Source organism: Phyllostomus discolor, chromosome 1, assembly GCF_004126475.2.
Source record: "Phyllostomus discolor isolate MPI-MPIP mPhyDis1 chromosome 1, mPhyDis1.pri.v3, whole genome shotgun sequence".
Taxonomy (NCBI): domain Eukaryota; kingdom Metazoa; phylum Chordata; class Mammalia; order Chiroptera; family Phyllostomidae; genus Phyllostomus; species Phyllostomus discolor.
The window spans coordinates 211,010,911-211,035,140 of NC_040903.2; the positions used below are offsets into that span (position 1 = coordinate 211,010,911).

The window sequence follows — 24,230 nt, forward strand, 5'->3', positions numbered from 1 at the left end:
TTGGTTACTAGTTTGTTAAACCCATGGAGAAGAATAGTTTGAGTATTTACCAATACTGATCCTTCTGTGAGCGATAGGAACAAGAAGCATTTTATGTAAGAAGCTAATCATTCCCAAGATTCTTATCATGTCTATAACAGTAGTATAAGCAGCTTTTAGAACTCACCCTGTACCTTAAAGAACACCAGATGAAATTTCACCAATGATATTTTATTTTTTTGTTTTATTGCATTTGTGTTTCATGCCTACAATAAGGTGTTAAGAGAAAAATGGTTTTTCAAATAGGTTACCGTGTTGCCTGGCTGGGTGACTTAGTCGGTTGGAGCATCATCCCATACACCAAACGGGTGCGGGTTTGATTCCTGGTCAGAGCACATGGCTAAGTTTGGGTTCGATCCCTATTCAGGGTGCGTACGGGAGACAACTGATAGATCTTCCCTTCTCTTTCTCTCTTTCTCCCTTCCTCTGTCTCTAAAATCAATAAACATGTTCTCAGTTGAGGATTAAAATAAATAAACAAATAAATAAGGTACAATTTTGACTGTTTTAGAGATGAAGGAATTTAAGGTTAAAAATGAACTGGAAGAAACTGAGTCAGGATCAGAACTGAGCTAAGCCATACAATTTCTAAAATTTACTTTCTGAACTTTATCTGAAGTGGACAGTGGATGATAATGCAATTAGGTCACACACCTCAAGGTTAAATTTAAAGAAGAACCCAGAAAGGAAATATTTTGAACTTTATTCTAAATTTTCTAGGTATGGAGACACTTAAATATAGTTGTTATAATATATCCATGTTATATGATTTTAATCCTAGGTTATCTATGAGAAAGAAATGTTTTCTGTTGTCCTTATTAAGTTTGAATTCTTTCCCACACTATATTAAGTTGAAGTCTTAGATGTTAGATTTCAATGTTTGATTTGAACTTCTAGTTATGTAAAAGTGAGAGAATTTGATTGTCAAGATAAATTTCTGAAGTATTGTGGTCTTTTATAAAATTTAAAGTGGTAATGATATAATTACACCATATAATATTGGTGACTCCTTTGTAATGGAGTGCAGAAAACATTTGCACCTTTTGAGTTATTGAATCCCTTTTTTAAAAACTTATTTTGCAAATTAAGATATATGGTATAAAATTATATAGTAGAAAATATGAGAGATGAGGGGTGGGTAGGAGAGGGGAGAGTAATGGCGGAAAATGGGGACAACTGTAATTAAACAACAATAAAGAAAGTAAGAAGAAAAACGTGCAATGTCGGGAACAGACAAAAATAACTGTAGCTGACATTTATTCAGGTCTTACTGCGTGTCAGGTGCTGCACTTGATCAAACACCTTACACGTTTTTGTCTCTGCGAATGCTCGTTCCCTAAGGGCCCCTTGGCAGAGGGAGAAACAACTGGGTTGAGTGAGTGCCCAGAGTCACAAAGCCGGCAGGTGGTGCGCTTAGTTTGCACAGGGCGTCTGACTCCCGAGTGCTGCTTCTGACCGCGGTGCGAGCTCTTCGTGAGCCCGTCATGGCGGTTGCAGGTGTGCAGTGTGCGGTTTCACTCCTCCAGCCCAGCCGGCTCTCGCCTGGTCACCCAGCAGCCTCCTCCCTGGGCCTGTTGCTTCTGCTTTGCCCCCAGCGCCTGCTCTGCCAGCAGAGAGCGCGTTTGTTTATTATTTATTATTTATTTATTATTTATTTATTTATATGGGATCAACTGGCAAAAATTTTTTGACAGAATTGTGTATATTTAAAGTGTACACCATAATTGAATATATGTATGCATCGTGAAGTGATTACCACAATTAATACATACATCTATCATTTTACATAGTTCCTTGTTTTTTTCTTCTGAGAGATCTTTTAAAAGCATCAGTCATATCTTCTTCCTGTAAATTGCTTCAGTGATGTGGTCCTCGGAATTATGTTTGCCCCCTCTAAGATACGAGGTCTTAATCCCTGGAACCTATAAATGTTACATTATTTGGACAGTGTGGTTAAGGATTCTGAGACAAGGAGATTATCCTGGATTATCTGGGCGGGCCCTGGATGCGAGGAGAGCAGAGGCAGGCAGAGCGGGCACAGGGGAGAAGGCCACGGGAAGCTGAGGCGGAGGTGGGAGCGGTGCAGCCACAGGTCAGAACCACCAGCAACTGCCGGAGCTGGAAAAGGCAAAGAGCAGGCTCTACCCTCGTGTCTCCGGAGGGGCGGTGGCCTTGCCAACACTTTGATTTTGGCCGCGTGATACTGATTTAGACTTACGGCATCTAGAACTTGGGGAAATAAATCTCTGATGTTATAGGGCACTCATTTTGTGGCAGTCACAGGAAATTAACGTAAGTGGCGTTCCATTTCACGTCGAACAAAGCTTTCTGCCGTACCCTTAAAGGAGCCCGTCTAGCTTTCTCCCCTCATCTCTACCGTTCTTTCTCCTGTCTGACGGGAGTGTGCGGACTCTTTGTCAGTCTGGTTTATCACAGCGTCCCCAGAACCTAGAACGGTGCTTGGCAAAATAGTAGGCACTCAAAAATAGTGCAAAAGTGAGCGTGAATTAAGCTGAATATTCTGAGACAGTGTCTCCACCTGCAAGACCAGTGGCCCACTGGCCTGATCCACTGCTGGCACTCTGGGACCAGAAGTACAAACAGGGTCTCAGTGGAGTGACGCGGTGCTGATGTGTGCTCCTAGAGAGACCTTTCCGGGTGGGGGAGTGGGAGAAGACATAGCAAGAAAGGGACAAAAGAGAGATAATCAACATGACATTTGGTCATTGGAGATTAGTAAATACGGTGTACCAATCTTCTGATTCTGAAAAGATTCACTCTACTTTTATTAATCTTGTGTTACTTTACTTTCATTTATGGGAATAATAGGAAAAAATTACATAGGTTTCTTCCAGTGTGATTTTTTTATTAGAGTATTTCATATCTACTGGTGATACAGCTATTTTTAAAAACGGTCTTATTTTCAGATTTTTATAGAAAGCCATGACTGCGTAAATAAAGATATTTGTGGATAAAAAGCCTAACTTTTCTGGGCCTTTCAGTCCTATTTTAAGTGGCACAGATGCGCGGATAGATGAGAGTAACGTGAGGAGCACTTCCCGTGGGCTCAGTGCTTCGGACGCACCCTTTTCAACTCCTTGTGACCATCCCACGTGATGTATTTACATTCTTATTTTACAGCTGAGAAAATCTAGACCTAACAAGTTTAGTGCTTGACTGTGAATATTTTCTTCCAGAAAACATGAAATTTTATGATTTATTCCTACAGTTCACCAAGAAAGAAAATTTCTCAACTAAAAGAATTGAGTAGCATAAACAGAAGACACAAATTGCTTTTCTTTTTTGTTTACAGCTCGTAAATAAAAGTACCTGCCTTCTTCACTGTAGGTGATGTTTTTCAAGTTAAAAGTTCTGAGAAAAGCAAAAAGATTTTGTGAAAGCAACACATTTATACATAATAGGCAGAACACGGTGTTCCAGACGCCCTATCATAAAAGCCCACAGTGGAGAAGAGTACTCTACCACGGGCTAGGCATTTAGGGACTGCCCGCTGTGAAGGAAGGTGGGGAAGAAAGTGAAATATTTTCCATGATGTAAGTTGATGAAAAACAACCATTAGGGTCAGAATTGACCTTAGTGGGAGATTTCTATGGGCTAAGAAGCATAAAATTAAATAACTGTTTTTCTAGTTCACTAACTAGGAAAAAGAAAAAAGAGGTAGTGTTAACCAAAGGAATTACAGAGCATGAACAGATGATATAATTACTTTCTTCTGTTGTTTATAGCTCAAAAAAAAAGTACATTGACTACAACGCACTTTGAAAATAATGTCTGTTATGCTTTTTTCTTTTTTATGTAGATCTATTTGTGTTTAAGGACAAAACAGAGTAACACCATTAATTATTTTACAATAATAATTAAATTCAAGGGAAACATTTACTGAGTAAATAGTTTTGGGGGACATATATAAAATGTTACACTTGCTAATATTTCTAATAGACCTAGAGATACTGCCTTTTAATAAATTCTGCTGGAGACCAGTATTCTCACGTGTGCTTCTTAATCATTCAGACATTTGTTACTTTTGCCTTGCTTACAATAAAGATGAACTGGAGCCTCTGAAATTCTTAAATCAAAATTCTTTTATTTCCATGACAATAGGGCTACTTCACTGTTACTACTTGAATATTGTTTCTGACTTTAGGCACTTGAGTGATACAAAGGATCATTTATAGGTATTTTTTTTACAATCCTTGCAAAACTATGGAACAAAGAAGTTACTAACATTCTCTACTGTAATAAAGGTCTATAATGTTTGACTTAAAACTTTGTGGATTAGCTAACATTTTGGCAGTGTGGTGAACTAAATATCCAAGAAAATTTTCCCAAATTAGAACATATGGAAATGAGATAAAGTGCAATAAGCATTCTTTTAAATGAATAGTTAAGCTTGTAACAGTTTACGGACTATTTAGGGCTCAAATACAAATCAGCCCGTTCCACTTCTACTGAGGATGCAGGGATACTCATAAAAACACCCCTCTCATTTTAGCAATGGTGGGTTATTCACAAAATCCATGCAGTTGTGATTTTTCTGGAGCCTGTCAGAGGTGGTTATAAGACAACCAGGTGAACTGAATTAGAAAGAGCAACAGCTGCTCTGAGGAAGGAGGGGACTCTGGGACGCTGCCTTTGACAGACAAGGGAGGAAGGAGTGTCCACCACAAGGAGCTGTTAGAAGACAGTTAGTGAGCATGGTGATAGGTTTCTATAGGTTGACTGCAGGGTAGCATCTCAGTTTAGGACAACCTGGAGCTCCAGGAACCAGGGAAGTTTGCACTCGCTCGCACGCGGGGGACCCGAGAGAGTCCGCCTTGCCCATGCAGGCATGGCGGTGATTGGCTGCTGCCGGGGGCCAGGAACCCAGCACTGCCCACGTATTTGGAACTGTGAGCACGGACGGATAGGGAATTTCAGCAGGGATGGAAGCTATAAAATGATCCAATAAAAAGGATGCTGTCAGAGACGAAACGTTCCTTCGATGGGCCTAGCAGCAGTTTGGACACCGCTGGGCACAGCTGGGGAAAGGATCAATGAACTTGAAGGTAGAAATTATCCAAACTAAAACACAAAGATGAAAAAGTGAAAAGAAAAATAGAAGAGAGCCCTGACTGGTGCAGCTCGGTGGAACGGCCGTCGTTTTTTGAACTTAAACGTTGCTTGTTTGATTTGTGGTCAGGACACAGGCCTGGGTTGTGAGCCAGGTCCCCTGTTGGGGGCGTGTGAAAGGCAACCAATTGATGTTTTTCTCCCTCTCTTTCTCCTTCCCTTCCCTCCCTCTCAAAATGAATTAATAGAATCTTAAAAAAAACAGAGAGAGAGCATTAAACAGCGTTGAGACAGTGTAAAGTGAACTGATACATGTGTTATTGGAGTCCCTGAAGAGAGATCAGGAAAGAACTGTTTGAAGAAATAATGGCCAAGACTTTTCTGAAATTAGTGAGTGACAGCAAAGCAAAGATCCAAGGAGCCCAGGGGACCCCAAAGAAGATAAACACATATACACACACACCACACACACACATGCACCCAGCATGATAAAATTGCTTAAAATAAAGAATACAAGCTTCTACTCTTCAGAAAACACTGTTAAGAGAATGAAAAGTCATGGAATGGGAGGAAATACTTATAAATTATGTATCTGATAAAGGATATGTGTTCAGGCTACATACAGAACTCTCAAAACTCAATAATAAAAAAAACCCCAATTCTTAGAAACAGGCAAACATTTGAACAGATACTTCACCACAGATGATTTGTGGATGGCCAGTAATCATAAGAAAAGGTATTTAGCATGCTTAGTCATTAGATAAATGCAAATACATCCATACACCTGTTAGAATAACTGTACTAAAGAAATGACAATGACCTTTTCAGACATTTTTCTAATTTGCTTCTGTCTAATCTCTGCTCTCCTAGGACTCTCAAGTTCATCCATATTAGACCTTTCCATGGTATCTTATGTTTTTATCTTTTCCATCCTTTTCTGTTTGTGATTCATTCTGCTATTGATTTTATTATTTTTTCTGGTGTAAAATTTTTGTTTAGCTCTTTTGAAGGTCTGCCACATCCTTTCTTCTACATCTTAGAATTTTCTGCTGAATCTTTCAATTGTGTCTTCTATCACCTTGACCCAGGCATGTATCAGATAACACTAGTGTACCTGGAGCTCCTTTTGGTGCATTTTAAGTTTCTGTTGCTTATGCTGGTTATTACTCGTATTATTGTATCTCTTCATATGCCTGAATATTATTGGTTGTGTGTTTGATCTCATAATTATCTGTAGAAATAGTTTGAGGTCCGGGATGATATCTTCCTCTAGAAAGGAATATACGGTCTACTGGCAGTCACTGAACCGCGGAGGCGGTCAAGTCTCATTTAGTCCGTTGTAGGTATTGGATGATTGGAGGCTGGGCTGTTCTCCCTGCAAAGGTCAGTCTGCTGCAGGACCGCCCTCTCCTGTCCCGGGGGGCTTACCAGGGTCTCTGCAAAGGCTGTCAAAAAAGTCACATAAGCTCTTGGCCACTCGGGAGCCTTTTCTAGAATCAGCAAATGTCCTCAGAGAAAAAGATAGGCTCCAAATTACATGTTCACCTTTCTGGAATTCCATTGTCTGTTAGATCCTGGGTGGGTAATTTTTCTAGTAATGGGTAATGTAGGATGGGTAATTTTTTACTTTTGGATGAGTAATCTTGTTAGTTTCCATATATTTGTATACAGATGATTTTTACTTTTTTTTTCAGCTTTTTAAATTATCCTCATCAGGAGAGCTGATTAGAATGACCTAGTCTGCCATTACTGAAAGAGGAGTTCCCTTTCTTTTTAATTTTTCTTCTTGATTTAATATCAAAAACAATATTAACCCCAAATGTTTCTGTATGCACACCTGCATACAACCCCCGCCTCTCACCACACCGTTATCACCCTTGCCCTGCACAAACCAATGGATTGTTTTCTAATACTGTGTTAGCAATAGCCCAGAACTTAAATACTCCATCAGAAATTGTTATTTAAACTTTGAGTTCTTCAACGTCCTTATTTTATTGAGGTGAAATTATGTCTGCAGTAGAGATAATCCACTTCTGGCCTATGTTTCCTTTGTAGGCAATGCCATCTACACCCAAGCCTTTAAGTATCATCTATATAGTTTCTGTCTATTTTATATAAATTCTCTTATTTATATCAGATCTTTTCAGAGTATCAGATCAGTACATACAATTTCCTGTTTGTAATCTCTACTTGGATGCCTCAAAGGCATCTCCAAGTTAACACGTCTAAAATTGAGCTTCTGTACTTCCCCTTGACATTGGACTTCCTCCAGTGTCTCCTATGCTACCTGGGCTTCCCCCAGTGTCCCCTGTCCTAACCTGGGCTTCCCCCGGTGTCTCCTGTCCTAATGGGTAACAGTGTTATTCATCTGATTTTTCAAGCCAGGATTTTGGGAGTCATCCTAGATAGCATTTGTTCTTTTGCTGCTCTCTTAGACAATCCTTATTTTATATCTTACATGTTTTCTGAATCCATCCACCTCTCTCCAACCACACTACCTCCGCCCTCGTCCAAGCTACTCTGAGGGTTTGCTCAGAGAAGGGAATAGCTTCTCAAGTGGTCCTTGCCCACTCCTCCCTCCCTCCCACCCCACCCCACCTCACTACTTTCCGATTTCATTTTCATCCTTATCATCAGCATGATATTTCAGAGCATGTATGGCTACAGTGTGAATACTCTCCTGCTTGGGTGAATGCTGACCCAAGGCCCTGGGTAATTTGGGCTCCGTCTGTCTCTCCAGCCTGAGCCCCTGCCCGACGACCCCGCTCCAGGCACTCTGACCCCCTGTCCCCTCCTGAACCTGCTTCCGGGCCCCACCCGTCTCAGGGCTGGGACTTCGTTTGTTCTCACTCTTCCTGCTTTCTTGCCTCCCTGTGCCAACTTTTGTTTAGTTATTGCTTTCTCTTTACGTGGGCCAGTTGCCACTTCTCCATGACGCCCCTCCTTGAAGACATCAGGTCTCTCATTAGACGTTCTTATGTCATCTGGCACTTCTCGCCCGGAGCTCTCGTCCAGCTCTAATTACGGCAGTCACGGGCTCGTGGCTAGTCCTGTTCGTCGCTCCGTCTGCAGCCCCTACGCAGTGCCCTGAATGCGACTCAATAAGTATTTGTTGAATATTTAAACACAAGCAATGGTAGTCCCTCAAAGGTAGGCAACCCTGTCTTTGACTTTTCTCCAGTTCCCCAGAGCTCTTTGTAGGATCCCGGTACTTAATAAATAGCTGTAGATGAAGTTAGAGTGATATTATCAGACGCAGACTTTCCCGGGGCTGCTTTAGAGGAAGACCAGGGTAGGAGGGAACAGCACATTGCCCTGACTGGCTGGGGAGGAAGCCGTGTTCCCTCTTGCTTATAGAAGTCTGCCACGCTTTCCGTTACTGTCCCCAACCCCCTGCGACACAGTTCATACTTAAAAAAAATTAATGAAATAGAGCTACAATGGATCATGTGAAATGGTTGCTCACTGCTGTTGTATGCAATAAATAGATATTCCTTTGATAGGCACAGCTTCCTAACGCTTTAAGTCACTCATTTACATTTTAAGTCGAAATCATGAAACACATGACTCTAGCTCATCGTATGTTAAAATGACGTGGCAGACTAAGTCTAGCTAGCAGTTCAGTTTCCAAACCACTGCCTTGGAGTGTGTTGATGTGTTCGGTGTGGTCCCGATTTTGCACGGCAGGATGCCGCATTGCACGCTTACCTCGTAATACGATAGTCCTGCTGGTGCTGGTGTTTCTTCAGTGGGAAGAGGCCTGTGGGGTATTTTTATGTGCACCTCCTCATGAACCTTGCAGAGCACTGGAATGCAGGTTTACAGAACAGTAAAACACGCCCCTTTATTCTTCACCTCATTTTCCCTCTCACAGTTTGAGTTTCAGGGCTGTTGACTCCTTTTCCCTGCCCTTTATCTCAGTGGGGAACGTGGCAGTCAGCGACAGGAAAAAGGTTAAGATATGGTAGTTCATCGTTAGAAGTGCCTTAGAGTCGCCGTGCTCCAACTATTCATGTTTAACCCAGTTGTACGGTATTTCATACATGTTACCATTTTATAGCAAAAGAGCTGTTCAATATTATTGTTACTAACACTTCCCACATTTGTGACCCTCAGAACCCCGATGTTTCATATGTCCTAGATCTTCATGATTTTCATGTTTAAATCTCCATTATCTAATTTCAAAAAAAATCAGTGATGTTATTTCTAAAAGTATGCAAGGATATTTTGTAATTTCAGGGCTTTTTCTTACCTTTAACCAGAACCACTTATGGTGAATGTGTTTACCAGTTTTATTCAGTAAGTTTAGTTGCCAAATGTGTGAATCTTAAATATTTACTCTTTTGAAATAAGCCAGTGACTTATTTCCTGGTTCTCCACGTTGTGTAGTGTAAAGAGAAATCTCTTCTTGGTGCATATAAGCGGGTTTATTGGAGGCAGAGCAATGGAGCAATTTCCCACTGCAAGGACTGAGTTACGTCGTTTTCCAGAATGCTTTCTCCCACCATGCATGCTAACTAAAGAGTGAATTAAACACAGAAGTGTCTAGTATTCTTGCCCATCTTGTCCATCCTTGAACTGGAATAGATTTTGAAATGTGGACATGTACCGTGAACTCAGGTTATAAACTATCTCACTTCATTTCGGAGGATTCAAGCTGGAATGCCAGCCACACAATAGTATTTAAGAGGAAGGGAGACTGGCATTAAGGCATGCACTTAAGCAATAGAAGAGTTTACTTTTCAGTGTCTTCCAGGGTCCATGAGGACGCACACTTGTTTCCCCAGAGAGCATGGACGTCCCTGTGTTTGTCCAGGAGGTGTGACTGGGTGGAGGACAGTGCTTATCGGTTAAGTGTCAGACTCTTACCGTATCATGTTTCAGAAAAATATGTTTAGAAATCAGATGATTTCTAGCAGTGATAAAATCTCTTAGTCTGTGCTGGTTTCTTAACAGTGCACAGTCCCAGATGTTGAAGTCAGCACAAGAGAAAAACCCAAATCCTGATAAGACTTGAGGATTTTTGGAAAATTAAATGCAAAATAGTCGGGGCAGATGTTTCTGCGGGAGTCAAGGCTAAGTAGCACAGAAAGAAGATGAGAACTTGGAGGGCTTCTCCTGGCCTTCCTTTGCATGCAGGCTGCGTACGTGCAGCCCGGGACCGCGGTGACTGTCTGAGAGGGGCAGAGTTACCTCTCCTGGAACTTGAAACGGCAGACTCATGTGACCCGGAGTGTGCATCGTAGCACCATTTATTTTAATAGGTCTTCTCAAAGTACTTTCTGTTTCTAAATAAAAGCGGTGCCTTCTGAAACCTGCAAGGGATGTAGACTGGCCACATCAAGCCTCTTGAAAGTGTTTTCCAAATCCAGCGTTACGAGTGTGGACCAATGTCTGTTCTGAAAACAGTAAAACCAGAAGATATGGGAGGGTCTGATTTCAGAGGCCAATTGCTGCTTCTGCTTTACGCCTTATCATTTCTTCTCTTTCTTTTACCCAAGATGCATAGTTGACTATTGGTTGAAAAAACTTGGAAAGTGATGTTTGTGCATGTGATACAGAAGTTCAAAACAAAACGGAATGAAACTGAGCCACCCATAGGTGACACAGGTGTTCTGGGAACGAGCCAGGCCACATAAACACACGCCACAGCAGCCACTGCCTGGTGTCCTGTGCGCCCCTCCCCCCCCGCCCCCGGAGGGCTTGGCGCTGGTGGGAGCTGGGCCTTAGTAAGTGACAGGCGGATGTGCAGAATTCGTGAGGAAGAACTTGGTGCTTAGACTTGGCATCAGGCGGACAAGGGTTGATTCTTCGAGTTGCCGGTTACCGACTCACTGGCCTTCAGCACAGTTCTTGAGGATCTGAAGGTGCTTGTCGTGCCGTGGAACGACATGCTGTAGAACATCTTCTAGCACAGCGACTGGCGGTGGTCCCACCCCGTTGAGTCACGGAGACGGGGCACATGGTCTACATCGTGGTTACGGAGATGCTGGGGTGGGAGATGCCAGGAACCCCTCCTCGCTGACACCATAGTAAGGATTGAGGATGCATTTCTATGAGACCCATTGTTGTTTTGCCTTGTGTCTAGTTCTACCAATCCCTAATCTTGAGGACTCAAAAAATCTCTTGAAGATTCAAAAATCTCTTGAAGTTACCTTTTAGGAGGTGTCGGTAATGTGTGTGAAGGGAGAGAGCACCAAGAGCAGACAGATGAGGTGACAGGGGAGGAGACACCAGCTGCTGACACCAAATGCCTGCTGTGTACGAGGGCTAGGGGACAAGAGAGTCAACAAAAGAGACACAGATTCTCGCAGCCATGAAGCTTACGTTCCAGGTGTGGGAGACAGACCACGCACAAAGGACTGTGTTAGGTGATGGAGATAATGCCCCCGTAAAGGGGGTTGTGGGAGCTGGGGCAAGGGAGTAGCTTCCAGGTTAAATTCAGGCTCATTGAAGGGGTGCTATTTGAACAGAGGCTTGAAAGAGACCAGGGAGCCAACCACGTGGAAATCTGGGAAAAGGGGGGACTTGGGGAACAGATCTTGTAAGTCTTCGAATGGGCTTTGACTTTGCCTGTAGGTGGGATGTGGAGCCACTGGGGAGTTCTGAGCAGGGAAGCGACCTGATCCGACTTACAAGGATGTCTCTGGCCGCTGCCCTATAGTGATGGGACCAGGGACTAGTCAGCAGGCGATCGGAGTAATTCAGGCTGGAAACGATGGTGGCCTGGATCTGGGTGGAGCGGTGGAGGTGATAAATGGTCAGATTCTGGGCCAGGACTGGCTGGCCACTGGATTGCGGCGTGGGAGGGACTAAGAGGTGTTAAGCATCGCCACAAAGTGTTTGGCCTGACAGCTGGAAGGGCAGAGTTGTCGTGTGCTGTTTCCTGAGGTGAAAACTGGAGGAGGACGTTTTGGGAGGGCAGCGTCTCAGGTGTGGACAAGATGCGGTCCTGGGAGACGGCCTCGGGCCGAGAGGGGGTGGGGGATGGATGTGCAGCGGTCATTGTTTAATGCTCAGTTTGCACAAAGTGATAAGTCACAAAGGTTCCATTGAAGTGGTTTAAATCTCTGAGAAGATAGCATTGTAGTTTGCATTTTATAAATTAGGAAAGGTGCAGAAAGATTAATTTTCATAAGATCCCAGGTATGAAACTTTGTTTTGTGGCTGCAAGTTCCACATTGTTCTGCTGACTTTATTATGTTAGTTATAAAATAGGCATTCAATTTTATAATTGCCATGATTGGTTAGACAAAGTACAGTATTTCTCTTAGCTACCTTGACATCGCACACACTCTTTCTCTCTTCCGGAGAAGAATAGGTAATATCTTTGATGAGGTTTGTGTGTAAGTTTTTTTTTTTTTTTTTTACTTTTAGGTGTGTTGAAACTTAAAATTCTCACATAGGCTTCAACTTTGAATATACATTTAAGAAATTTTAAATTTTGAATGGAGATAGCAATGAATATAATTACCTTTTAAAAACATTCCTATGTCTTATAATTTCTGCTTTTAAAAGCAGTTTACTTATAGTAATTTATGTTCTTGTCAGTTGTTTAAAGGGGAAATACATTTGTACAATATTAAGTGTATTTCTATTTATAGTAAAATGTATAATGCTTATTTTTTGCAACAGAATTACAAATAATGAAAGCATGTGATTGAGCTTTGACATTATTGTTCTAGGTATGATGGCAAACCGTACAATACAAATAGCATAATGCAAATTGAAATCTTGTAAAAATGCCTATTCTATTAATTAAAGGTTTATGTACTTTTATAATTTTCATTCATAAAGCAACAGAATGTTATTTTATTTATAACTTCCCAAGGCATTTAAACTTTATGTGGTTTAATGGCTTCAGTGATCAGGAACAGATTAATTAATAATATAGTTTTCTTAAATAAAGCAATCCTGCATATTCTTAAAAGCCATATGCAGTCATCTGTGGGATGTGACCGTGTTTCCTCTGACCTTGGGTGTTTAGAACTCGGCCTTCGTGGTCCCTCATCCGTGTAATGGCTGCCTCTCTCTGCTTGCGCAGGACGCCCTGCACGGCGCGGGCGTGGACATGCAGCTGACGGCTGCGGGGTCGTTTCTCACCATCCTCCAGGAAGAGTCGGTGTCAGTTCACACCTACGCCCACTCCTTCCTCCAAGTCATCCTCCTGCACCTGGAGCACAGGGATGCAGGTCAGGGCCCCGGCGTGCTTCTCCGTGTGTTTACTCACTGCTGCCCGTGCGTGGTCGCGATGCCCCGTGCGTCCGTGAGTCTGGTGCGGACCGCCGAGTCAGGCCCTGCCGCCCAGGAGGTGATCTTCAGGGGGACCGAAAATAGCCCTGGCTGTTTCCTTGCAGGATGCCATGTCTCTGACAGCTGAAGATATGTTCGTTCATCTCATGTTTTACACTTTCCTCTCAGATTTTTAAACATTTTACAACGTTTGTGTTTATAGCATTATAATATCAGCAAAAATGCACAATTAAAGATATCCCCCAAATATTATTTTTTAAAGATTTTATTTATTTATTTTTGAGATAGGAGGAGGGAGGGAGAAAGAGAGAGAGAAACATTGATTGGTTGCCTTTCCTGCGTGCCCTCACTCGGGACCGAACCCACAGCCCAGGCGTGTGCCCTGACTGGGAATGGAATGAATGGTCACTTTTTTGGAGGGCGATGTCCAACCAACTGAGCCACATTGGCCAGGATCCGGCCCCCCCCCCCCCCCCCCCCCCCCGCCTCCTAGTACTATTTTTAAAGATAAATGCTTTCTAGTGGTTGGCTAAGATGAAAAACAGAGAAACTTAACACTATTAGTAAAATAAGTATTCCATTTTATTATTAAACACTACAACTGTTAATGGCTGAGTTGAAACTAAACTTGTGAGACATTTAATTTGGCGTGTTGCAGGTGTCAGCAACGCGTGGCTGGAAACTCTTCTGTCTGTGATCGAAGTCTTGCCCAAAGAGACCCTAAGGCATGAGGTAATTCCTTTTTTTTTTTTTTTTTTTGGTAAATAGTCATAAGTCACTTTTAAGATTTTGGTTTTTTTTTAAATAAAAATGGTATTTGAAGAATAATAAAGTTATTTCCCACTCTGAAAGCAACACATGCTCGTTATGGAAAATCTGAGTAATACAGAAATGAGTACTTAAGTCATAATTTTGTGCTTAGTCACTTTAACATTCTGATATATTTCCATTGCAGATTTTTCTGCCTATGTGTGTTTGCTGTTTGGCCATAATAGTGATCATGTATAGCATTATTTTCCCATGTTATTTTAAACTCATGGAGTAGCAGCTACAAAATATTTTACTCGTTGGACATTTAAGCCTGTTTTAAGAATTTTATTATCAACACAAGGCAAGACTGACCATCTCTGTAGAGCTTTTCCTGTTTTTCAGATGATTTGCTTAACTATAGCTTCCAAAGAAGTAGAATTACTGGGTCAGCGGGCATTAATATTCTTAAGGACATTAACTAGCAATATGTGAAAATGCCTTTTACCAGCAATAGTGTTCCAATTTAATCTGATTAGCCAAAAATGGAATTACATTTTAATTGGAATTTTAAAAATTATGAGGCTATTGTGTATTTTTCATATACTATGTTTATATCAATTTCATTTATTCTTTCGCAATTACCTAATAGTATCATGAATCACTACTTGTCTGTGCTCGTTATCTATCAAGGTTGCCAGTCCTTCTTCATGTTCGTTGCCAATTTGTTACTCGGTTTTCATTTTTCAACATTGTTCAATACACCCTTCTCAGAAAGTTTTAGTAAATTAAGATGCGAGAATAGGCAAATTAGAAACATTTTTTTTGTAATGAAAAGATTTTTCATCCTGTGAACATTAACCCTATATATTCTTCTTTTCAAATGTGTCAGTGGTTGAAAAAAGCAGTTGTCTATCAGTAAAAGGCCCCCTGTGGATTTTGTGGTGTCTTTGTCCTTTGCCCTCATACAGTTTAGGGTCCTTTCTCAAGGGCAAAGTACTTGCTTGGAAATGGGAAGGCCGACCCAGCTCTAGGGACGCTGGTGGACTCAACGTCTAGCCGAGGGCCCGTGCTGAAGTGTTGACTGTAGCGTTGACGTGGATTATCTATGGTTTCGTGAAGAGTGATAGGTGGTAGAATGCAGGTTTTCCTCTAGAATGCCCTCTGTCATTTAACATGATTTTTAAGATTTTATGTATGCATTTTATTTTATTTTAAATATTTCACTTGCAAATTATATTTAACATGATGCATTCAGTAATTATGGCTACTTTGTTGAGAGGAATAAAACCAGTGGACGTTTTTATTAGAGCCATAGAACTTTAGAACTTGGAGGGATTTTAGTATGGCATATTCTGATTTCCATTTTAAGTAAGTGAGAAACCTCGGGATGAGAAACAGCAACCTGGCTCGGACCAATGAAAGAGCTGGGACTAGAATCGGGACTTTATCTTCGTAGTTCTCCACGGTCTACCATGGTGCTGTGGTTTTCAGTGCTTAGCATATACATGATACAGTGTAAGGCTTGGGTCACTATATTCAAGTGACAGAATTTCTTAATAGAATCTATTTGAAGCTATAATTTATAATGTTTTGCATCCCATTAGGCTAAATGCAAAAATCTGTGTGGAATAAAAATAAACTTAAGGATAACTGGCAATTAATTTGCTTTTTTCCTTTTGAAAATGTGTGTTTCACAATTATACTTATGTACTTGCAGATCATGGCAGAATTCACCATGAGCTTTAATTCAATCTTTTTTGTGCATAATCCTTTTTCAATTAACATGACTTATCATCATCCTTACCGAATAAACAATAAACAGGAAGACAGACAAGGCGATCCAGGCTATGACAGCCACGCACCTCCTGTTGCCATTCAGATCCTTTAAAAACATTCAGACCAGTAGGATGTTCTTTGAAGAACATAGCTGATAGTAGTGTCAAGAATATATGAAACATTGTGAATTTGTTCTCTGGATCTTTCTCCTCAGATTTTGAATCCACTTGTTTCCAAGGCACAACTTTCCCAGACAGTCCAGTCTCGCTTAGTTAGTTGTAAAATTTTAGGAAAATTGACCAACAAATTTGATGCCCATACGTGAGTATCTGGCATTACCTTTTTGTCTACTTCACTACATTAAATTGATTAAAGTGGGTAATAACTGTGTGACTAACAATTACATTAGATTTGTATTATTCCATATTGCCTACAAATTTAGCTGTTTTAACTTTATCAAATTCTTGGAAGTCTACTTGTTCAGATGTGTTTCTTCTTGATCTCATGGCTTTTCAAAATCAGTAAGGTTAACTTTTCTTCTATTTCCCATCTTAATCTCTCCTGTCACATACCCAGTGTCATGCTAAGGTTAAAATGGCATTATTCTATAGACTTCAAAACTTGGTAAATATGACATAAAGATAGATTTTCTCTTTTCTTCCATTATTGTTATGAATCCGTTATTTTGAACAATGCATCTTATTTTTGAGGTTTTATAGAGAACATTTATAATTTGCATGCTATCCTCTGCCCAAGTGATAAATGCCAAGTGGAGAGATGCAATGGTGTGTAATTATGACACAAGAATAAATGTAAAATTGAAGAATATTTTGGTTGATGGTTGCTAGAATTAGTCCACTTGCCTACAGCTTTTTATCTTAGCTAAACGTTTAACTGTCAATCCAAAATTAACCATTATTTTCTTTTAGAAAATTTTTAAAAGATTTAATTAATTTATTTTTAGAGAGGGAGGGAGGGAGGAAGAAAGAGAGGGAGAGACATATCATTGTCTGAGAGATACATCGACCAGGCCCATAACTCAGGCAGGTGTCCTGACTGGGAATTGAACCAGTGACCTTGCGGTTTGCAGGCCACTGCTCAATCCACTGAGCCACACCAGCCAGGGCCAAAATTAACCATTATTTTAAAGACACTCAGTCACACACATAATTTACAAGAAGCTGATGACATCCAAATGTAATCACTTATGTAAAAATATGCTGGAAAATATAGAGCTTTATATTTAAATTTGTTATTAGGCTAAGATTTTGATCATAGTTGTTTGAAAATATTAATTATTCTAAAACACTTACCCATTTGCATGTTCTTTTCCTCCCTTCTAAGCATTAAAAGAGAAATACTTCCCTTGGTAAAATCACTCTGTCAAGATGTAGAATATGAAGTTCGATCTTGTATGTGTCGGCAATTAGAAAATATAGCTCAGGGCATTGGGTAAGTACACTTTCCACTTCTTATGTCACATTCTTATTTCTGCAGTCAGACATGCATATTCAGAATAGCATATTCCATGGAAACATGCTATGAAAAGGCTAAACGTGATATTATCTCTAAGAATTACTATAACAAGTACCTCCTGATGAGTCTGTATTAAAAGAAATAAAAGTGAAAACGCTTAGCAATGTGATAGGCATTCAGTCAATGTTAATTTCTTTCCTTCTCACCTTAAGTTACTTACTTATCATTCCAAATGCCTAAATCTGGGGAGGGAAAAGGCGCCAGTATAAACTGTGTGTGCACTTGGACTTACGAATAATCAATTCCCTGGTTTTGACCTGAGGACCAGCCTTTTGTGACAGGTCTTGTAAGTCTAGGCGGACTCTGGGTCACTGCGAGCCACAGTTATTAGTTCAGTCTCCTGCAGATCTGTGCCTTTTAACCGGGATCAAGACCTATTCGGAGAGTACACTGTTGTCGTTGGGGGTTTTTTGTATTCTGTTTTTTGTCACCTGATATTTGGCTACTGTTAAAATTGGACAGGTCATGGTGTGTTCAAATTAGTGTTATGGAAACTAGTTTAGGATTACTGTTTAAGGATTAATTTATAAAAGCAAAACTCCAAAGAATCTACTTACATTGAGTACTTTGAGTAATGTCTAACACCACATAAACACTAGCTAAGTGTTTACTCCTATTATTATTTCATAAATTCTCACATAGACAACTAATTTCTTAGACTTATCTGTAAAACTAAAATAATACAGGTAAAAAGCAAGCAAAAAGTTTATGTATTTTGTATAACTCAAAAAGACTAAGTTTATGCATCTCCCAGTAGGACACGAAAATGTCCCCTGCACCTTTTCCAACAATGTGGATTTATCATTACCCCTTCCAATTTCATTGGCAAAAGCAGCATCTCACTATTGGTTTTGCAGATACAGTATTCAGTAACTGTCTGTCTACCTGACTGTATCTCTTTCTGAACTTGAGGCACCAGGGAGACAGGATGGTACCGTTTTTATTGTTAGGCGCACATATGTAGTAATCCGGTGCTCCCGTAAGGCCGTTGCTCATGCACATTCAGTAAGTGAATCTCCTTCTCTGACAACTAAAGAGGTTGAAGGTATGGTTATTAGCCACTTGTGTTTCTTCTTTATAAAGTAGATGGTCATTGGCTTTGCCCCTTTGTCACATTATAGAAGTCGAGGGGAAATGAGGCATCATGGCAGATCTACACATGGGATGCAAGCATTTCCCTCCTGCTTTAGTTCGAGGCACACTGGGTTGTCGCTGAGTGACGTTTTGCAGGAAGAAGTGTATTATGAGAGTATCTTTCTCTTGCCTTCACATGTAAATTCCACCCTGGCTGGGGCAGAATTCTAGATTACAATCCTTTCTGCTAAAAACCCATCATCTCTCATTTAAGTATATGCCACAGAACTCGGAGGACATCCTGATCCCGTTACCTCTGTAGAAGTCCAGTTTTGTCAGTCTAGATGCTAGTAGTTACAGTCTAACCCTCCAAGATGTCACAAGGGAGTAAGATACAGGGTCAGGGATAAGGAGATGAAGGAAACACGCGAGCCTGCCCAGATGGCTGGCCAGGAATTCCGGGGTCTGGCTGAGTGATGTAGGTCCACCCAGGTGGTGCTGGCTGTGGATTTGTTGTCACCTGAAGGTCAGCTGTCTGCTCCCGCTGAAATGCTGATGAAGATGATCCTGCATTCTAGGTGGGCCAAGACAGCAGAAGAGCACCAGCATTTCGAGAAACCTTCTCATTTGTTTGTGCCTTTTCCGTCGGCCTGCTCCAAGGAGACTGGGCCTGGAGAAATGCCGGGGACCTGGTCATCTCCGTCTTTCTCTTCACGAGATGAGGTTGCCTCCCGTGTTCTCACTCAAGCCTCTGCTGCGTGGCTCCCTTCCCTCAGCAGCCTTCCAGTCGGACAGAAGACGAAAGCATGGACCGGGGACAAGAACCAGCCATCGGCCCCATCAAATCTAAATTCTGCAGCCTGCCCCGGCAAAGGCAGTTGTGGACCTGCCGTGCTGAAGTTGCTTAAAGTGGAAAACTCCATTAGAATTCATAGTTTAATATAAACCAATTTTAAGGTCTCTGTAGGTAATAATACTGCGTCAGGGGAACTGAAGTTGATTTGAATAGTTTTGCATTTACTATTAACGTTTCTTACGTTCATGTCAAGCTTTCCCAACCAGACTGCAAGTCTCGGTAAAGCAGGAGCCATAGCTTCATGATATTTCCTTTATTTTACATCTAACCCAGTGCCTTGTTTTCGTTAAGTTCTTGCTGCAGATTCCTTGACTCGCTTCCTTCTCCCCTGTTGCTTGCTGTGCAGGACAGACCTGACCAAAAGCGTGGTGCTCCCCGAACTGATAGAACTCTCCAGGGATGAAGGCTGCAGCGTGCGTCTGGCGGCGTTTGAGACGCTGGTTAATCTGCTTGACGTGTTCGATACAGGTAACCTTCACGGGGGCACGGCTTTGCTTCTGTGTGGCTACTGAAGGGTGGAGGTGGGGGCAGGACAGAGTTTCTTAGGTTTCAGGACGGCTGTTACACTTCCCTTCCCATCTCTCTCTTGATTGTCCTTCCCCTCGGCTGCCCCTTTGGTGCTCACAACACCCGCCATTGCTCCCCGCCCTGCACCTCTCCTCTCATCACGGTTTAACTGACGTGTACGTAGGCCTGGAAGTTTAGCGTGGGCATTCATTAGTCTTTCACTTGCTCAGCTACCTGACCCTAAGAAAGATCTTGATTAAAACAATATTTAAATTAGTTTCCGCTCTTTACTGTTTTAATGCTAGAAATCTCATGGCCCACAGGAGATATTTGGGAGGGGGCATTTAAATGGGAATGGGTAAGGAGGTACTTCATTCTGTCATGCAAATTAAATCACGGGGGCAATTAGCTTCTCTCCTGAGTGCATGACTAGGCTCTGGACTAATGCTGGGCTTCAGTTTTTCAGTAAAGGTGAACCATATTGACAGGATGAAATTTGGAGGGCTAAATGTCAAGTACTCGGGTGGGAAACTGTTGTGTAATCGTAGGATTACATTGACTTGGATTAACAACATTTTATCTGAACGATGAGAGCCTTTTAAAGATTATTGCGATGTGGACAATAATTATGTGTGAATGTTATGGAATAATCATTTAGGCTGTGCGGTGAGCCAGTGGTGTAACAGCCCATGATGCACCGTGAATGACTGAAGAAGTGGGTCTCCCTGGCCTAATGATGGGGCGCCCCCAGGCGTCCAGACTAGAAACTCGGTGTCATCTTTGATCTCTTCCCCCTCTCCGCCCTGCACGTGGTTATCTGCAGCTTGGGCCTCACCTGTGTTCGTGGCTTTGTTGCCTCCCATCCCTTCTCACTCTGTGGTTCCCGATGCTCCGGCCCACTTGCCGTCACCCCGACACCCCAAGTTCTTCATTCTTCATACCTTCAGCCTTTCCACATGCTCTTTCTCTTCTTACTTTTTCTCCCTTCCCTCTGTTTTTCTCCTAGCTACTTCTCTTTCAGTGTCCAGTTCTAATACATTTTCCTCTCCGACATCTTTCCAAATCCTTTACACCATTGTCGGCAAACGATGGCCTACAGGCCGAGTCCTGCCGCCACCCGGTTTTGTAAGTGAAGTTTCATGGAACAGCCGTACCCTCTTGTCGATGTGCTGTCATAGCTGTTCTTCTGCTCAGTGACAGAGTGGAGTGGTTCTGACAGGTAAACTACAAAGCCTAGGAAGTTTACAAAGAGGGCGGCCAGTCACGTTGCTTTATGGTATTTTTTCATTTTGGCTTCTTTTCTGCTCTGACTTTCTCAAGTTCAGTGATCATTTGTGATTCATCTTTCTACTTAGTATATGGTTTGTTCTATGAAAAGTCAGTGAATGTTTGTCGAAAGAATGTCATTTAGTTAAAACAGATGTGGCTCTGAAATGTGATTATAATAACCATAATAACAATAATACTAATGAGCCTAATAATAATACCAATAATACTAATAATACTACTACAGCACTTTACTTAGTATTGTCAGACCCTTAATAAAACAGTGATTCACTTCTGAAAGTTTGAGAGAACCATAGGAAGCTCAGAGAGTATACTTACAATCAAGACAAATATTACTAACATATCAGAAACTTCTGACCTACGCAGACACACTTAAAAACTGGTCACAGGAGTTATCTAAGAAGTAAAAGTAAAGAAACTCACTGTATAGAACGTGTTATGAACTAACTTAATTTCGGTTAACAAGCTGCAGAACGGTGGGAGATGGATGCCAGGGAGAGTAAGACGAGTTCTCTGTGCTGGTTCCTCTTCTGTTGGTATTAGTGGTGGTAGATTTCTTTCAGTTAATTCAGACCCAAAACCTCAATCGTCTTAGCTTTTTTTTTGTTCTTTTAAAAATGTTCTAATTGACACTATTACAGTTGTCCCTCATTTCTCCCCCCTGCCCTCTCCACCAAGCCCCTGCCCCAGCTCCCTTCCCCACATTGTTGTCTGTGGCCGTGCGCTGTGCACACGTGCGTGTCTGTTCTCCGGCTACTCTCTCCTGGGCTCCCCCCCCACTCCCTCTGAGATCTGGCCATCTGCTTCCCCTGCGTCCGCGCCTCTGGTTTTATGTTGTCCGTCCGTTTATTTTGTTCCTCAGATTCCACAGATGAGTGAGATCACATGGCATTTGTCTTTCTCTGGCTGGCTTATTCGCTCAGCACAGTATTCTCCAGGTCCATCCATGCTGTCGCCAAGGTCGGGGGTTCCTGCTTGTTTACAGCTGTGTAGAATTCCCTTGTGTAAGTGGACCGCAGCTGCTTTATCCAGTCGTCTGCTCACGGGCACTCGGGCTGCTCCCATGCCTTGGCTAGTGTAAATAGCGCTGCTGTGAGCATAGGGCGCGTGTGTTCTTTTTAATTTGTAGTCACTCTATGTGCCCCGCGTTACCTGTGCCCCACAGTGTAAAGCCCAGCCTCCTCAACCTGGTATTAAAGCTCTTGGTAATTTTAATGCTCTTCTGACCCCTTCTTCACAGTACACCTGCATCGTCATTGTTTTCAGAGGCTTCCTGTTACTGTGTGGCTGACATCTTAATCGTTCTTTCTGGAATTTGTGGATCTGTATTAATTTTAAGTGCATAGTGTGGACAATGGAGCTAAAGTGTTTTATTTTGTTTTTGTTTTTTTTTTTCCAGATGACAGAAGTCAAACTATACTTCCCTTAGTGAAATCATTTTGTGAAAAATCTTTCAAAGCTGATGAATCCATTCTTATTTCCTTATCTTTCCACTTAGGAAAGCTATGCCATGGACTCTACGGTATGATGTGCCCTGAGAATTGCAAGATTACGGATAATTCTCCCCTTTTTCCTACCTTAGTCACTGAACTTCAGCTGTTCAGTTATAAAACCTATCCTTTAAGTGTGTAAAATCTTAAGAGATCTTGGAATTTTAGTAGGATAATTTAGGAAAACATTTAGGGATGGTTTTTTCACTAATAGGAAGCTGTTTGAAAGAACAATGGCAGAGTGTAGTGGGGTAACCCTTTAAATTTCTGAATATTTTATGTGTTAGTTGGTATATAATAAAAGTAGCTCAGATATATTAACTATTGGTACATAGTAAGAATACCCTTATTAATCATTTGTTGAATAATTAATATGTAACATAAGAAGTTCAGCTTAGAATGTAGAATAACACCCATAACTCCTGGCATTTTGAATATATTACTCAGTTCTTAGCTTACTATAATAATGTAAGCATCAATTAAGTTATAACCATCTAGCATAGTAAAATAATTTTATGTGGATTGTAGGCTTTTAATGGGTGATTAAAAAAATGCATTGGAATTCATAATGAGTTCCCAGCTCCCTAAGATAGTTCATGAATGAACTATCTGTTGACCAAACAGTCTGTTGACCAAAAATATATTGAGTTTACTTTGCCATCTTGCAAATTCAATTTTTAAGCTCCCCTAAGACACGTATGCCTGTCTTTTCTGCCAGCACTTTAGAATACTTACCATAAGTAGATAGCAATAGTGGCCACACTATTGTTACACCGCCTTGTCAGGTCTGCAGTGTGACACGTGCTGCAGAAACTAGTGCAGGTGTAATTCCGCCATCGCAGGGTGTGTGCTGTTAAAATTAAAACACTATTAAAATTAGGCCCTGGCTGGTGTAGCTCAGTGGATTGAGCACGGGCCTGTGAACCAAAGGGTCACTGGTTTGATTCCCACTCAGGGCACATGCCTGGGTTGCGGGCCAGGTCTCCAATAGGGGACGTGCAAGAGGCAACCACACATTAATATTTCTCTCCCTCTCTTTCTCCCTCCCTCCCCTCTCTCTAAAAATAAATAAATAAAATCTTTAAAAAAACACTATTAAAATTAACCTCAGGTGAAGCAGAAGAACCTTTAGATTTCTGTATAGTGGTTATTCTTCCCTCCTTGTTGCCGTGTTCTTATGAACTGTAACCATTTATTTAAATATTTGGTTCAAGATATGTTTTTATTGTGTCTGCTTTTATCTTTTTAATTTCTATTTTCAATTAAAATGTCGAACAAATGTTTTAATTTTTTCTAGGGATTTTTACTCCAGATCAACACTTGAGATTTTTGGAGTTTTATAAGAAACTTTGTACATTAGGTTTGCAACAAGAAAATGGACACAATGAAAACCAGATTCCACCCCAGATCCTAGAGCAGGAGAAGAAATATATTTCAGTACGGAAGAACTGCGCTTACAACTTTCCGGTAATAAAATACATATTTGTGTCGATTAAACATTTTGATTATTACTTAAAATTATGTGGACAGCATTAAAAATATTGCCATATTGGACACTTGTTTAGCATTATGTCTGGAATATGCAGTGGGCA

The 24,230-nt window shown here is 41.3% G+C and overlaps 1 protein-coding gene across 3 annotated transcripts in view; it reads left to right on the forward strand.

Annotated features, from left to right (window-relative positions):
- The window catches only part of PPP4R4 (protein phosphatase 4 regulatory subunit 4), an 84,447-nt gene that overhangs the window by 28,679 nt on the left and 31,538 nt on the right, over positions 1-24,230 (forward strand). For all 3 annotated transcript variants that reach the window (XM_028506796.2, XM_036013606.1, XM_036013607.1), the window contains 7 exons: positions 13,154-13,301; positions 14,021-14,094; positions 16,103-16,209; positions 17,233-17,340; positions 19,701-19,822; positions 22,548-22,670; positions 23,936-24,105. In XM_028506796.2, the coding sequence (XP_028362597.1) occupies positions 13,154-13,301; positions 14,021-14,094; positions 16,103-16,209; positions 17,233-17,340; positions 19,701-19,822; positions 22,548-22,670; positions 23,936-24,105 (852 nt within the window). The remainder of the gene's footprint in view (positions 1-13,153; positions 13,302-14,020; positions 14,095-16,102; positions 16,210-17,232; positions 17,341-19,700; positions 19,823-22,547; positions 22,671-23,935; positions 24,106-24,230) is intronic.